The 16,582-nt window shown below is 45.4% G+C and overlaps 1 protein-coding gene across 4 annotated transcripts; it reads left to right on the forward strand.

Moving 5' to 3' along the window:
- Nucleotides 1-5,522: 5,522 nt before the first annotated feature.
- Nucleotides 5,523-10,949, forward strand: Med18 (mediator complex subunit 18). 4 transcript variants are annotated; one of them, XM_013120144.3, is made up of 3 exons: nt 5,523-5,713; nt 6,381-6,558; nt 9,830-10,949. In XM_013120144.3, the coding sequence occupies exons 2-3, from the start codon at nt 6,486-6,488 to the stop codon at nt 10,381-10,383; spliced, it is 627 nt and encodes a 208-aa protein (XP_012975598.1). In that variant the 5' UTR covers nt 5,523-5,713; nt 6,381-6,485; the 3' UTR covers nt 10,384-10,949. The 4 variants fall into 4 exon arrangements, with proteins under 4 accessions (XP_012975598.1, XP_012975597.1, XP_040612377.1 ...); XM_013120143.3 differs by having other exon boundaries at nt 5,525-5,713; nt 6,436-6,558; XM_040756443.1 differs by lacking the exon at nt 5,523-5,713 and adding an exon at nt 5,722-6,082.
- The last annotated feature ends 5,633 nt before the right edge of the window (nt 10,950-16,582 follow it).

The raw sequence follows: 16,582 nt of genomic DNA on the forward strand, positions 1-16,582 counted from the left end.
CATGTCTGTCTCCCCCATTTCAATCTCATTATAATAAACTATGGTAACATGCTCCCCACGGCTCATGCTGTATCACACCAGTTCCCGTCTCCTGCAACACGTTTTTTTCCTTTTCTTTTTAAAAAAGATTTATTTATTTATTATTTATTATGTATCCAATGTTCTGCCTGCATGTATGTCTGCAGGCCAGAAGAGGGCACCAGAGCTCATTATAGGTTGTTGTGAGCCACCATGTGGTTGTTGGGAATTGAACTCAGGACCCCAGGAAGAGCAGTCAGTGCTCTTAACCTCTGAGCCATTTCTCCAGCCCTCCTTTTTTCTAATATCTAATCTTTTTTTTTTTTTTTTGGTTTTTCAAGACAGGGTTTCTCTGTATTGTCTTGGAAGCTGTCCTGGAACTCGCTTTGTAGACCAGGCTGGCCTCGAACTCACAGAGATCCACCTGCCTCTGCCTCCCGAGTGCTGGGATTAAAGGCGTGCGCCACCAACGCCCGGCTCTAATATCTAATCTTAAGCAAAATTACACCCTGGGCAAGTCTCTCTCTCTTTCTCTTTCTCTCTCTGCTAGGATTACAAGTGCATACCACCATCCCCAGCTCCTGTTCTTCTTTCAAATTTTAATTTCTTTTTAAATTTTATTTACTTATTATGTATACAATCTTCTGGCTACATGCCAGCAGAGGGCACCAGCTCTCATTCAAGGTGGCTGTGAGCCACCATGTGGTTGCTGGGAATTGAACTCAGGACTTCAGGAAGAGCAGTCAGTACTCTTAACTGCTGAGCCATCTTTCCACCCCCAATTTTATTATTATTATTATTATTAGACAGGGTTTCTCTGTGTAGCCTGGCAGTCCTGGCACTCACAATGCAGACCAGGCTGGCCTTGAACTGACAGAAATCCACCTGCTTCTGCCTCCTGAGTGCTAGGATTAAAGCTGTGTGTCACCATTGACAGGCTTTAAATTTTAATGTTGTTTAAGGTTGAATTTGAATAAATACCCTGCTGTCTCAAATGATCCACATAAATCACTGGACGTTCTATTTTGAAATTAGCATCTCTGTAGAGAAGCAGCATCCTTCGATCATGACAACACAGGGCCCTTACCATTAAAGTACCACGATGCCCTCAGCCACATGAGGAAAACATCTGGACAATTCTGACCTGGTGTTCTTTTGCCTCCCCCCACTGGCTAGTCATTAAGCCATTCTATCTCTGCCTCCTTTTCTTATTCTTTTTTTTTTTTTTTTTTTTTTGTTTTTGCTTTTTTTCGAGACAGGGTTTCTCTGTATTGTTTTGGAGGTTGTCCTGGAACTTGCTTGGTAGACCTGGCTTGGTCTCGAACTCACAGAGATCCACCTGCCTCTGCCTCCCGAGTGCTGGGATTAAAGGCGTGCACCACCACTGCCCAGCCCTTTTCTTATTCTTTAGACAGAGTTTCAGAGCAGGGGCTACAGTTTTGTGGTAAAGTACTCACCTCAAATGTGTGATGCCCTGGGTAAAATCTCTAGTATGCCAAAAATATCCCCAAATAGGGAGAGTCTTATGTATGTCATGCTGGCCTCAAACTCATTTGAATTCCTAGTTTTTTTGTGTTCACCTCCTGGGTTCTGGTATTACAGGTGTGCACAATCATGCTGTATTCAAGCCAGGACTTCATACATGCAAGGCAAGCATTGTAACCAATTGACCTACATCACCATTTTATTATAGCTTTTTGGGGGGGCACAGAATATTACCATGTAGTCCATGATCTGTGTCTTTGCCTCCCGGTGCTGGAAATAAAGGCATGTGTCATGATGCCCTACTTATTATGCATTTTTTTGAGACAGGGTTTCTCTATATTATTGTTTTGGAGGCTGTCCTGGAACTAGCTCTGTAGACCAGGCTGGCTTCGAACTCACAGAGATCTGTCTGCCTCTGCCTCCTGAGTGCTGGGATTAAAGGCGTGGGCCACCAACGCCCAACTTATTATGCATTTTAAATTACTTTTTTTTAATTCTTCTGTGGGGGCACATGTATGTCATGGCATATATATGGAGACCAGAAGACAATTTTGAGGAGTTTCTCATTCCACCATTTAGGTTCCTGATAGCCAACTCAAGTTATCATCAGGCTTGATGGCAGACATTTTGGCGTACTACGACATCTTGCCAGCCTTTTATTGTTTTGTTTTTTAATTAGAACATATTAATTATACATAATAATGGGCTACATATGACATTTTCATATGTGTATATAATGTATTTAGGTCCTGGTCATACGTACCCCACTAATCTCTCTGGTCCCCTCCCAATCTCACTGGTCCCTATTCCTTCCCAACAGTCTGCCATTTCTACTATCATATTGGCTTTCCCAATGTGAAGCAGGCTTCACTAGGCTTTTGAACAGGAACATGAGCCCTTTATCAGTAGCTCCTGGCATCAAAGAAATGCCTCTCCTTGCCCTATTAAACATTAATTGCCTGCCCCTCAGGGAGGGGCGGGGCCTCCTGAACCTGCCCTCCTCTCTGACAGGAAGGGCTCAATCTGAAGCACATCAGTATAGGTAGGCACAAAAGTGCCATGGCCACATCACACCCAGAAGTCAGCATTTGACATCAGCACCACCATCCCTTCCTCGGCCTCTGACATCCTGTCCCCCTCTCCTATGGTTCTCTCTGAACCCTGGAGTGCTGTGGATGTCTCTCATGTGTGGCTGAGCACACACAGTCACTTAGGACCATTAGGAGTTCTCCAGGAGCCCCTGCCCATTGCAAAGTGGAGCCTCTGGGAAGCAAGCTGAGAGCGGCACTCACCTTCGTGTGCAAACACAACCATTGAGAAGGCAGTTTGACTAGCACTGTGTGTCCCTTCCACAGAGCAACAGCACTGCCCTCTTCCACTAGGGCCTACGACGACGTTACAAGACACAGGTTCTGGGTTGATACTACCAGATGTGAATTCCCTCGTGTGGCACAGGCCTCAAGTCCAACCAAAAAGGATTAGCAGTGAGATACTCCCTGTTAGACTTGTCAGGGTGCACCAGCAGTGGGCCTCTCTTGGTTGTCTAATCCATATTGTTGCATGTAATTTCATAGTCTCTCTAGATCTTGCTCCCCTCTCTACCCAGTGTGTGTGTGTGGGGGGGGAGTGGTATTTTGAGACAGGGTTTCTCTATGTAGGCTTGGCTGGCCTGGAACTTACTAGGTAGTCCCATGAATCACCACACCTGTCCCTCCCATGTTATTTAACGTCTGTTGCCTGGCTTTTCTCACTGGTAAAATAACAGAATCAGCAGTTAAATGAATAATGAACAGGGTAGAGGTTCACACCTCTCATTCTAGCCCTGAGTTCCAGGAAAGCTTGGATTACAGTGTGAGCCACTGTCTCACAATTTTTTTATTAATCTTTTAAAATGTTTCATTACAAATGTTATGTGTGTGTGTGTGTGTGTATTACTTTCACAAAGGTAAACAAATGCAACATAAAAGAATGCAACCCAGCCGGGCATTGGTGGCGCATGCCTTTAATCCCAGCACTCGGGAGGCAGAGGCAGGCGGATCTCTGTGAGTGCGAGGCCAGCCTGGTCTACAAAGTGAGTTCCAGGACAGCCTCCAAAGCCACAGAGAAACCCTGTCTCGAAAAACCAAAAAAAAAAAAAAAAAAAAAAAGAGTGGTTCTCTCTACTCTGTCCTTATGTGTTTGACGTACATACAGAGTTCAATAAGTACCTGTTGAATTTAAAATCTCCACTTATTTACTTAATGTATATGTGTCCTTGAATGTATGTATGTGTACCATACATGTCCTGCACAGGTTCCATAGATGCCAGGTGAGGGTGTCAGGTCCTTTAGAACTAGAGGGTTGTGAGTTACCTAATGTAAGTATTGGGGACTGAACTTATGCCCTCCTCAAGAGCAGTAAGTGCTCTCAACTGCTTAGCTGTCTGCCCAAGCCCTATTTGATTTATTTGTATTTTGTGTCATGAGTGTTTTGCCTGTATGCATGAAGAGGGCAGAAGAGGCAATGGATCCCCTGGAAGGGGAATTACAGGTGACAGTCCCCATGTTGGGGAACTCTCCAAGAGCAGCAAGTGCTCTTAACTGCTGAGCCATCTCTCTATCCCCTATTTTATTCACTTTTGAAAAGTTTCACCATGCTGTTTAAGTCTTTTTTTTTTTTTTTTGGTTTTTCGAGACAGGGTTTCTCTGTGGCTTTGGAGGCTGTCCTGGAACTCACTTTGTAGACCAGGCTGGCCTCGCACTCACAGAGATCCGCCTGCCTCTGCCTCCCGAGTGCTGGGATTAAAGGCGTGCGCCACCAACGCCCGTGCTGTTTAAGTCTTGAACAGTTCTGCTGCAGAGATCCTTACTGCAGCCTTCTGAGTTCTTAGATTCAGACCGTGACTAATCCCCTGTATTTATTTGTTTGTTTGTTTATTCATTCATTCATTCATTTGGTTTTTTAAGACAGGGTTTCTCTGTGTAGCTTTGAAGGCTTCCTGGAACTAGCTCTGTAGACCAGGCTGGCTTCGAACTCACAGAGATCTGCCTGCCTCTGTCACCGGAGTGCTGGGATTAAAGGCGTGAGCCACCAACGCCCGGCATGGTTCCCTGCATTTAAAGTTAAGGTATGTATCGGAAATTAAACAAGTTTGCTGTTGTACTAAATTTACGATCTTGCACAGGCCAGGGAAGGCTCTAGCACTAAGCTATTTCTCCAAACCTTTGAAAACACTCAATACATTAAAAAAAATAATGTATTCTTATTTTATGTACATTGGCATTTTGTTTGCATGTATGTGAGGATGTCAGATCTTGGAGTTACAGACAGTTAGTTGTTAGCTGCCATGTGGATGCTGGGAAATCGAACTGAGGTCCTCTGAAAGAACACTTAGTGCTCTTAACCACTGAGCCATCTCTCCAGGCCCCAACACTCAAAATATTAAGTGTTAGTACTGAGGTCCATAAAGGCATAAGCTATGCTCAATTGGAGAGCGCATCATACCTTTGTCACCTTCAGATATCTCATAGAGTGTGTTGGATTTAAACATACTCCCCCCTTTTTTTTTTTTTTTTTTTTTTTTGGTTTTTCGAGACAGGGTTTCTCTGTGGCTTTGGAGGCTGTCCTGGAACTCGCTTGGTAGTCCAGGCTGGTCTCGAACTTACAAAGATCCCCCTGACTCTGCCTCCCGAGTGCTGGGATTAAAGGCGTGAGCCACCAACGCCCGGCTATACTCCCCTTTTTGAATGCGAATCTTTCCCTCGTCGCTCCCCCCAGTGGCTGAGTTCAAAATTTGAATATAGTATCCAATCAGTTTCGAGAGATCTGATTAAGACCTGCAGGTCGTCGAAGCTGTGCAGGAGAGTACCAACTTATCCTAGAGCTGCCATATGACGTAAAGCCCTGCAGTTATCTTCCAGTGCGCTACTCTAGAACAGGACCCCATCAGAACGCAGCACTGCATTTGCACATGCGCTCTTGCCCGCCGGTGCCAGGAGGCAGGAGCCTTCCTGGCCCTCTCGGCACCCATAACTGCTCGGTGCTTCAGTGGCTAGGTTTCCTGTCCATCAGCTTCCTGCCGGAAGTGCGGAAGGCAGTCTGTTGGGCGGTTTGACTGGATCTTCTCTGGCGGGATTTTGGCATTTGTTGGGTGCCGATTGCGAGTGTGCAAGCGTGGATTTAATTCCAGCTTCGCGGGGAGCTGCAGCGTGCGCGGAGGCGTGGTGCTAGTGTAAGTGCACACGTGCCCCGGATCCCGGCGCTGGCAGGACCAGTGCAGTCACTTTAAGCTCTCTTCCCGCCTGGCTCGTTTGGAAAGAGATTTTCAGAAAGGCCGAACCCTGTTCTAGTCGGACCCCCTCGTGTACCCTGGCGCCCCTCCCCGAGTCCCCTTGGCGTCCCCCGCAGAATGAAGGGTCCTTAGGTCGCTTTCGGATCTTTTGTTTTGGGTTTTTTAGACGGTCTCCCAGTGATTCTCTGGTTGGCCGGAACTTGCTGTGTAGACCAGCCTGGCCTCGAACTTGCAGCCGTCTTCCCAAATCTGCTCCCGAGTGTTGCCAGCTTTTATATATTTGGAAACGGGGCCTCAGTGTAACCCAAGGTGACTGTACCTTTTTTGAATCTAGTTGTATGTTGGTTGTTTCGTGTGAGCCACGCAGCTGGGGGAGGGAAGCTGGGCGGTTAACTGCCCCCAGTTTTACTTAAAAAGAGTAAATTCCAGAACAAGAGGTTGCACAGCTGCTTCAAGATTACAGAGGAAAATTAGAGGGTTCAGTATTTGAGATTAGAGGGTTACGCCCTATCTCCGTGGCCAGAACTCTTGTTTCTGTGCCACCGTGCATGGAACTGGCTGTGTAAACAGATGTTCAGGGTTCTGAACGAATGAGTCTTGATTTCAGTGCCGGTGCCACACTACTAACCACTCCAGCGTACGAACAAGGGTGACTCTTCCAGGTCTACGACGTGCTGACCTGATTGGACGATCTGTTTCCAGTTCTGTCGCCATGGAAGCCCCGCCAGTCACCATGATGCCAGTCACTGGGGGCACCATTAACATGATGGAGTATCTCCTGCAGGGTAAGTGAGCCAAAAATTCACCACACAGACCAGTCTGGCCTCAGGTACCTGGGTTACAAATACACACCACAATGATTGCCTTTTTTTTTTTTCCTTTGTTTTGTTTTTTCAAGACAGGGTTTTTCTGTAGCCTTGGCTGTTTTGGAACTCACTCTGTAGACCAGGTTGGCCTCAAACTCACAGATCCCTCTGCCTCTGCCTCCCAAGTGCTGGGATTAAAGGTGTGCACCACCACCACCACCACCACCACCACCACCACCACCACCACCACCTGCTTCATTTTCTTTCATCTTGGAAAATGGAAACTTGGTATTCATTACTCTTTCTCCCTCTCGCCCAGCATTTACTGATCACCTCCCCGCCTTGTTTCCTATGTGGTTTGTGACCAGTTTCTTTTTGTTTGTTTTTGTTTTCTGAGACAGGGTTTCTCTATGGCTTTGGAGCCTATCCTGGCATTTTCTCTTGTAGACCAGGCTGGTCTCGAACACACAGAGATCCGCCTGCCTCTGCCTCTGGAGTGCTGGGACTAAAGGCGTGAGCCACCACTGCTGTGACCAGTTTCTTTTACTTGGCATTATATCCTTGACAGAATTATGTCCTATGACAGCATTTACATGTTTTTGTTTTGTTTTGTTTGTGGAAACAGGGTCTCAGATAGCCCTGGACTCTTTAGTAGCTAGAATTACAAACCTGGGCTACCAGGCCCTGCTAAGTGCCTGTTTCCAAATCTCTACTCTGTACTGAGTATCTCAAGCGTTGTATCTCCTTACTTGACTCTTAGGGAGTGGTTTGTTCGCTTGCTTGTTTGATTTTAGTTTTGAAGACAGGGTCTCACTTTATGTCCCTGGTTAGCCTGGAACTCTCTATGTAAGCCTGGCTGGCATTGAGCTCACAGAGATCCTCCTGCTTTTTCCTCCTGAGCGCTGAGCTCAGAGACAGCACCCTCATGCTCAGCTTTACTTGGTCTTGCAACGACTCGTAAAATGTTTTTTGTTCTGTTTTGTTTTTAATTTTTATTAGCTCTGCCCTAAAGCCCAGAAGACAGAGATAAAGGCCCAATAATAAAACAAGACCCAAAGAGAATGCTGACTTTTTTAGGAGATCACACGATACATTTAGTGGACAGATTTAGGATATATATATATTTTTTTTTAATTTGTGTGTATGTGTATATATGCACATTTATACAGGTGCTGTTGCAGTTTTCTAGTCCTTAGGCTTGGTAGGAAGTATCTTTACCTGATGAACTATTTCAGCTCTCTTTAATTAGATTTTTCTATTGCATTTTATTTGTTTGGGAGGAGACTTGTGCATGCCACAACACACCTGTAGAGGTCAGGGGACATGTGAGAGTTGGTGTTTTCCCTTTCTTAGGTGGGTATTGAGGATTGAACTCAGATCATCAGGCTTGACAGTAACCGCCTCTACCCACTGAGCCATCTCACTGGTCCCTTTAAAGTGTTACTGAATAAGCATTTAATTTTTGTCCTTGGGCAGTTGTCCTTCATCTTTCTATTTATTTGTTTACTTATTTATGGTTTTTGAGACAGTTTCTTTGTGTAGTCCTGGCTGTCCTAGAACTCACTATGTAGACCAGGCTATCCTCTAACTCACAGAGATTCTTCTGCCTCCGATGTGGCAAATATTTTTTATTTATTTGTGTGTTTGCCTGTTTAGGTTTATGTGCATCATGTCTATGTTGAGGCCAGAAGAAGGCAGTGGATCCCCTGGACCTGGAGTTACAGACAGTTGGGAGCTGCCTGATGTCGGTTCTGGGAACTGAGCTCTGGTCCTCTGCAAGAGCAGTACAGGTTCTGAACCACTAAGCTATTTTTCTAGCCCCTGAATCTTGAACAGTTCTACTGCCTCAGTTTCCTGAGTGTCATCATGTCTGGCTAATAAAAATAATACTGTTTTGTTGTTACTTGCCACTAAGCTACGACCCCAACCTCACAGCCTCCCCTCTTCCCTTTTGGTTCTGGTGACCAAACCCAAGGCCTTTCGTTCCAAGCACATGCTCTGCCATTGATGGACAGCCAGCTACAACTATTTATTTCCAGCAAATGAAATTCTACTTATGGAACAAATTCACATTTTTCTCTCCATATAATTATACTTAAGAACAAGAAGAGCGCCGGGCGTTGGTGGCTCACGCCTTTAATCCCAGCACTCGGGAGGCAGAGGCAGGTGGATCTCTGTGAGTTCCAGGCCAGCCTGGTCTACAGAGTGAGTTCCAGGACAGACTTCAAAACAATACAGAGAAACCCTGTCTCGAAAAACCAAAAAAAAAAAAAGAACAAGAAGAGCCTGGTCTACAGAGCGAGTTCCAGGACAGCCTCCAAAACAATACAGAGAAACCTTGTCTCACAAACAAACAAAAACAAGAAGACAGGCATGTTTTGTTCTCCTTTAATCCCAGCTCTCTAGAAGCAGAAGACACAGTTGAATCCCCAAGTTCAAGGCCAGCCTGGTCTACAGAGCAAGTTCCAGGATAGCCAGGTCTGTACAGAGAAACCTTGTTTCAAAAACAAACAAACAAACAAAAAATCACATAATAAAAAAAGAAAACTATGATAGGCAGAGGCAGGCGGTTCTCTGTGAGTTTGAGACCAGCCTGTTCTACAAGAGCGAGTTCCAGGACAGCCTCCAAAGCCACAGAGAAACCCATCTGGAAAAAGAAAGAAAACTGGCGGTGGGTTCACAAGACCTTAATTTTTTATTTGTAAGGTGGTTATGTCTTAGTTACTGTTCTGTTGTAACACCATGACCAAGGCAACACTTACAAAAGGAAGCATTTATTGTCGCAGGCTTACTTACAGTTTCAGATGAGATCATTATGGTGGGGAGCATGGGAGCAAGGGGGCAGGTAGGTGCTGGAGCAATAGCTGAGAACTGCAGCGTGATCCACTGGCAGAGAGCAAGACGCTGGGCTGGTGTGTGCTTTCGAAAACCCACTCCTGGTAACGCACCTCCTCCCAGCAAGGACCTGCCTCCTAATCTTTCCCTAAGCACTCCATTGACTGGGGTCTAAACCTCAGATATAAGAGCCTGTGGGGGCATTCTCACTCCAACCACCACAGGGCACTGGCTGGGAAGCCTGGCAGTCTGAGTGCAATCTATGAGACCCACATAACAGAGGGAGAGAACCAGTGGAATCCCATGGATTATTCATATGAAGCAATGCATAGAACTATTGTTTATTGGTGTGTGTTTATCTTTTGCTAGTAACCCTTAGTGAAAACTGGGACTCATTGTCTTTTTACCTTCTCAGGAAGTGTTTTAGATCACAGTTTGGAAAGTCTCATCCATCGCCTTCGTGGTTTGTGTGACAACATGGAGCCTGAGACCTTCCTTGATCACGAGATGGTATTCCTTCTTAAGGGCCAGCAGGCCAGTCCATTTGTTCTAAGGGCCCGGCGCTCCATGGACAGGGCAGGGGCACCCTGGCACCTGCGTTACCTGGGACAGCCAGAAATGGGAGACAAGAACCGTCACGCCTTGGTTCGCAACTGTGTGGACATTGCCACATCTGAGAACCTCACAGACTTCTTGATGGAAATGGGCTTCCGCATGGACCATGAGTTTGTAGCCAAAGGACACTTGTTCCGGAAGGGCATCATGAAGATTGTGGTGTACAAGATTTTCCGAATCTTGGTCCCAGGGAACACAGACAGCACAGAGGCCCTGTCTCTCTCCTATCTTGTGGAATTAAGTGTTGTTGCACCAGCTGGGCAGGACATGGTCTCTGATGACATGAGGAATTTTGCAGAGCAGCTCAAACCTCTGGTTCACCTGGAAAAAATAGACCCCAAAAGGCTTATGTGATTAAGAAGGTCTGTCCATCTTTGCGGTCTGTCCTTACTTGGTAGGCAGAAAGGTTTCCCAAGTACCCTGGTTCACTGCTGCCAGTCAGGCGGACTCACTTCAGGAAGACTTGAGTGGTGAGAATTTGTTTCCTTTGGACCATTTCCTTTATATAATAATTTCGTCTGTTTTGTTTGTTTTTTTGGTGTCAGAGTCTTACCCTGGCTCACCTGGAACTCACTACATAACTAGCCTACGGTAAGGGTTTCCTTACCAAGCTGACTGTTTCATCTCCTTGACAGTCATTTCCCATTAGAGGCCCAGGATAACATGGAGATTTGTCCAAGTTCTCCGTCTGCTCAAAATAGGGGAACTGGAATAAATTAGCTTTTCAGAGAAAAATGTCAAAAACAACTCTGATTGTTTTGCTTTTCTTTTCTTGTTTTTTTATAAAAAGTATTTTATTATTTTATTTATCTTTTGTTTTCTTCATGTTTTTATTTGTCTTGCTTTGTCATTTGTATATAAGATGTGTAGCAGTGTTGTGAGTTGGCATTGTATGGTAATAAAGACAGGAAAGAAATCTCTATTCTGATCCTTAGTCTTCTTACTATTACTATTACTTTACTATTATATTACCCTTTCACTATTATTATTGTTGTGTATGATGTGTGTGGGCACACCTGTGGAGGGCCAGAGTACTCTCCAGGACCCACATATAGCAGGTGAGAACTGGTGGTGGCACACGCCTTTAATCCCAGCACTCGGGAGACAGAGGCAGGCGGATCTCTGTGAGTTCGAGCAGCCTGGTCTACCGAGCTAGTTCCAGGACAGCCTCCAAAACAATTCAGAGAAACCCTGTCTCGAAAAACCAGAGAGAGGAGGAGAAGGAGGAGGAAGCACAGACGCACTCCTCCATGAACTTTGCTTTCGTTCCTGCCTCCAAGTTCCTGCCCTGACTTCCTCAGTGAAGGACTAACCCGGGGGTTGGTTGTAAGATGAAATAAGCCTTTCACTCCCCAAATTGTTTTTGGTTGTGGTGTTTACCGCAGCAACAGAAAGCAAATCAGAGTATGCTGTCACAGTGTGTTAGCCTGATGACTCAGACACTGCTCCTGATGGTGCAGCCTCCTTTCTATCTCTAGACTCTGCTCTTCTGCTCTAGACAAGGCCTTCCTTCTCAGTCCAGGTCAGCCGTGAACTTGAGGCAGTCCTTCCTCTTTGGCTCTAGAGAGCCGTGATTACAGGCATGAACTACTACACCCAGCCCTAAATCATACTTTTGTTCTCTCCCACTTATAACCAAAATTGGATTTATTTCTATTTGTTTCTGTTTTTATTCTGAGGTAGGGTCTCATGAAACTCAGTCTAGCCTCATACTTCTGAGGTAGTAAGACTGGCCTTGAACTCACAGAAATCCACTTGCTTCTGTTTCCAGAGTGCTGGGATTAAAGACATGTACCACCATGCCCAGCCTCATTTTCTTAAATTATATTTGTGTGTGTGAGTGCGTGTGTCTGCAAGTACACTCTCATGTGCATTGAGGGTGGAGGTCCAAGGACGACCTTAGGAGTCCGTTATTTCTTTGCCCTGAGTGGCCAGATTGTACCTTTACCCACTGAACCATTTCGTGTCCATTCTCTATTTTCTCGTACTATATAGTTTTAATTTTCACATTTGAGCCTTTAAACCTTTCAAAGTTTCAAGTAGAGAGACCCACCTTTCTTCTTCCTGTGGTGAATTATTTCTGTCACGACCTGAGACACATCTCTCCAGGGCTTGATGGCTTGTCACATCTATCACATACTAACTTCCCGAACACAGGCACACAGGCTCTCTCAAGCTCCCCATTCTGTTCCGTTGGTCTTTCCTTTGTTATTTGCCAGCAGCTGGCAGAGCAGTGTTTTTATTGGCGTTGGGGTAGATCCAGTTCTACCAGTAGGCCAGGCACCCCCACTTCGCTTTCTCCTTCAAAATAGACTTAGCTTTCAAGGGCCACACGCCTGTAACCCCAGCATGTGGGAGGCTCAGGCTACATGCATTCAAGAATTCAAGGGCAGGAGGTTATATGGAAAAATCCTTTTTTTATCCCCTATGAATAATAGATGTTCATGCTAGTGGGTACTCACTTATGGAAACCCCATCTTCCTCTAAGAAAATGTGAGGCTCAGGAGGGCAGGAGTTTTGGTTCATTCTCTGCTGTATCCCAAGCATGCGCAAGAGGGGCCTATGGTAGCTCCCTGGACAGTTATTAACAAATGACTAAAGTATTTTTTTTGTATGTGTATAGTTTTTCAAGACAGGTTTTCTCTGTGTATCCCTGGCTGGCCTGGTGGTGCAATCTTCACCCTCATCACTCAGAAGGCAGACATGTGGATCTCTATGAACTGAAGGCCATACCATACATACTGTCTGGTTCTTTCTATGAAAAGTATGCTCATTCCTCAATACACTACAATTTTGTTGCAATCATATTTTATTCTGTTTGTTGAGGCAAGGTATCAAGAACTCTCTAGCCGGGCGGTGGTGGCGCACGCCTTTAATCCCAGCACTCAGGAGGCAGAGGCAGGTGGATCTCTGTGAGTTCGAGGCCGGGCTGGACTGACAGCCTCCAAAACAATACAGAGAAACCCTGTCTCGTAAAACCAAAAAAAAAAAAAAAAAAAAAAAAAAAGAACTCTCTAGCCCAGGCTGGTCTTGAACTCACAAAGTACACCAGTATCGGCCTCCAAAGTGTAAGAACATTCCTAAGTGGTAGAGCTCTTACCAACCATGGTCAGGATCTTGGGTTTCTTTTTCAGAGCCACAAGACAAAACAAAGAGTTTTGCTGTTAGTTAGCTAGCTTGTTTGTTTGAGACAGAGCCCCATAGAGTCAAGCTTGGCCTTGAACTTGCTGTGTAGCCAAGGCTGGCCTTACACTCCTAAGTATCATGCTAGAGCTATGGCTCACCAGTTAAAAGCACTAGCTGCTCTTTCAGAGGAGCCAGGTTCAATTCCTACCACTTACTTAGGGGCTCCAAGATGACTGTAACTCCAGTTCCAGGGGATCCAATGCCCCTTCTGGTCTCTGCAAGCACTACATGCCTATGGTGCACAGCCATACGTGTGTGTGTGTGTGTGTGTGTGTGTGTGTGTGTGTGTGTGTGTGTGTGTGTGTGTCCCTCCATGAGGACTCAGGAGCCATCCACCTATTTTTTTCTTTTTATCTGAGACAGGTTTTTGCTTGCTAAGCCTGGAGTTTGCCAGGTAGGCAATCCTGGCTGTAAGCAAGCCCCAGGGAACTTCTTGTCTCGTTTTCCTAGCACTGGGATTACAGGCCTATTTTTATGTGAGTTGTGAGGCTTGAACTCAGGTCCTCATTCTTGTACAGCCAGCACTTTACCAACTGAGCCATCTGATCCCTGGCGCCTGTTTCTGTATTACTGACAAACCTGCGTGCTTCCTAAGGGAAGAATCATTTTGCTGGAGAGCATAATAGTTATAAACACAGAGTTTGGAAGTTTAAGTTCCAATACTTTAGGACCTGCGGTTGGGGTTCAGTGTTGAGTTCAGGGTCTAGTACCTAGCACTAAAGACAACATAAATACCCAGAAACAATTGCTACTGTAAGTGTGTTGTTCAAGTAAGTAGAACCATCCTCCCCATTTGTGATGCTGGAGATGGAACTCAGGGCTTCACATGTTAGCCATGTACTCTACGAACCCTCTTCCTTCAGACTATAGCCGAGATTAATAAAGATAATAATCACTTACCATTTGATATATATAGTGGCTGGTTTAAATACAGATGCAGGATCAGGATGATGGCTCATCGGGTAATGGTACTTGCTGTCAACCCTGATTACCTGAGTTCAGTTCCTGGGACTCACATGATAGAAGGAGAAAATCTACTCCCATAAGTTGTCCTCTGACCTCTACATTCGTGCTGCAGTATGTGTACACACACAAATTACTCAGCTGGGTTGGGGATATAGCTCAGTTAGCATAGTGCTTGTCTAGCATTCAGGAGGCCATGGGTTTGATCCTCACCTATTCCAGTGCTTGAGGGGTGATGGAGAGGAGGATAAGAAACACAAGGATATTCTTAGCTACACAGGAAGGGGAAGGGCAGCTTGAGCTGCATGAATGCCTCAAAATGAAAAAAAAGAAAAAGAAAAAGAAATGACTGAGTCTTTAGTGCTCTGACTTTATTTTTAAAATAACTCTTTCAAATTTATCTGTGTCTATCTTTTCATACATCCTCTGTCTGTTTGTCTGGCTGTCTATCCATCCATCCATCATCTACCTACCTATCTACCCATCTATCTATCACATATGTATGTCTCAGGTGCCCTCAGAGACCCAAAGAGGATGCTGGATCCTCTGGAGCTAGAGTGACAGGTAGTTGTTAGTTGTGTGTCACCCAATATGGGTGCTGGGAACTGAACTCAGGTCCTCTGGAAGAGCTACAATCAGCCTTAACCACTGAACTACCTCTTCAGTCCCCCCCTCCCTCTCTCTTTCTTTTTGTTTTTCAAGACAGGGTTTCTCTGTGTAGCCCTGGCTATCCTAGAACTTGCTCTATGGATCAGGCTGGCCTCAAACTCACAGACATCCACCTGCCTCTGCCTCCCAAGTACTGGAACGAAAGGTGTGTGCCACCACACCTAGCTACATCCTAGCTCTTAATATATGTTTTGTTAACTGGATGATGGTGGTGCACACCCTTAATCCCAGCATGCAGAGCATGCAGAAGTCAGAGGTAGCCGGATCTCTGAGTTTGAGGCCAGCCTGGTCTAAGGAGTTCCAGGACAGACAGCCAGGGCTATACAGAGAAACCCTGTCTCAAAAAACAAAAACAAACAAATAAAAAAGTGAAGTAAGGACGGGAATTTTCCACTGCCTTTCTGGCGGTGGAGTCTGTGTGGTGTGCTGAGTACATGAGTGTCAAGAAGGCCAGCCTCCCCTGCACTTGGGAGGAACTGTCTCTCTTCTCAAATGAGAGAGGACTTAGCCTTGGATGCTCTCTGCAGGGACAAGTTCTTCACAGTGCTGATGACCATCGATGGAGAGCCAGACTTTACAAATGGACAGGATGTGAGTCACCCAGCTGGCCTGCTGTCAAGTTGACTGCAATTGTTCCTGTGTTTTTTGTAAGCAGTGTGAGTGTGAAATGATGGGACTAATTTAAGGAACAAATAAACAAACATATTAGATGATAAGCATCAAAATAAGTAGCTTCCTTGGACACTGTTTTGAATTGTTGGAAGAGAAGGGAAAAATCAAACCCATTCATTTAATATCAGTTTATAGTAAAGTTCTTAATTTATTAAAATCGTGATATGTTGCAGCGTGATTGAGGACATGTCAAGTGGACCCCTGGCCTTCACATACATGTGTGCACATGTGCACACACCCACACACATGAAATAAAAAAAGTAATTTAGGGTCTGGTCATGTAGCTCAGTTGGTAGAGTGCTTCCCTGGCATACATGAAACCCTGGATTTGATTGACAGCTCTACATAAAGTGAGTGGTAGCCCTGACTCTTGAGAGGTTGAAACAGGAGACCAGAAGTTCAAGGCCACCCTCCTAGGTTACACATCAAGTTAGAGAGACCTGTTTGGAGTACATGAGACCATTTCTTAGGGGCTAGAGAGATAGCTCAGCCGTTAAGAGCACTGGCTGCTCTTCCAGAGGACCTGGGTTCAATGCCCAGCACCTACATGGCGGCTCACACTTTAACTCCAGTTCCAGGTCTTATACATGCAAGAAAAACACCAGTGAATATAAAATAAAAAGTTGCATATATTTTAAAAAGTAAAAAATAAAGACTCTGTCTCATAAAATATTGGGAGGCAGTTAAATAAATAAATTTGGCCATACGTGGTCATGAATCTGGAGGCTGAGGCAAGAGAATTGCAAGTTCAATGAGGGAGAGAGCCTGGGCTAAGATTTGTCTCAGAAGCCCAAACAACAGGGGTTGGCTGAGTAGTGGTGGTGCACACCTTTAATCCCAGCACTCGGGAGGCAGAGACAGGCAGATCTCTGTGAGTTCGAGGCCAGCCTGGTCTAAAAAGTCAGTTACTTGACAGCCAGAGCTGTAATACAGAGAAACCCTGTCTTGAAAAACCAAAAAGCAAAACAACAGTAACAACAAAACAACGGGCTGGAGAGATAGTTTAACAGAGTCACTGGCTGCTCTTCCAGAGGACCCAGGTCCAGTTCCCTGCAGACACATG

The sequence above is a fragment of the Mesocricetus auratus genome, unplaced genomic scaffold (genome assembly GCF_017639785.1).
Source record: "Mesocricetus auratus isolate SY011 unplaced genomic scaffold, BCM_Maur_2.0 Super-Scaffold_100014, whole genome shotgun sequence".
Classification (NCBI taxonomy): domain Eukaryota; kingdom Metazoa; phylum Chordata; class Mammalia; order Rodentia; family Cricetidae; genus Mesocricetus; species Mesocricetus auratus.

Bases quoted from the DNA above. Each gene is read 5' to 3' on its own strand.
- Med18 (XM_013120144.3), top strand. From the start codon at position 6,486: ATGGAAGCCCCGCCAGTCACCATGATGCCAGTCACTGGGGGCACCATT. The intron at 6,559-9,829 runs GTAAGTGAGCCA...TTACCTTCTCAG, and splicing joins GATGGAGTATCTCCTGCAGG to GAAGTGTTTTAGATCACAGT.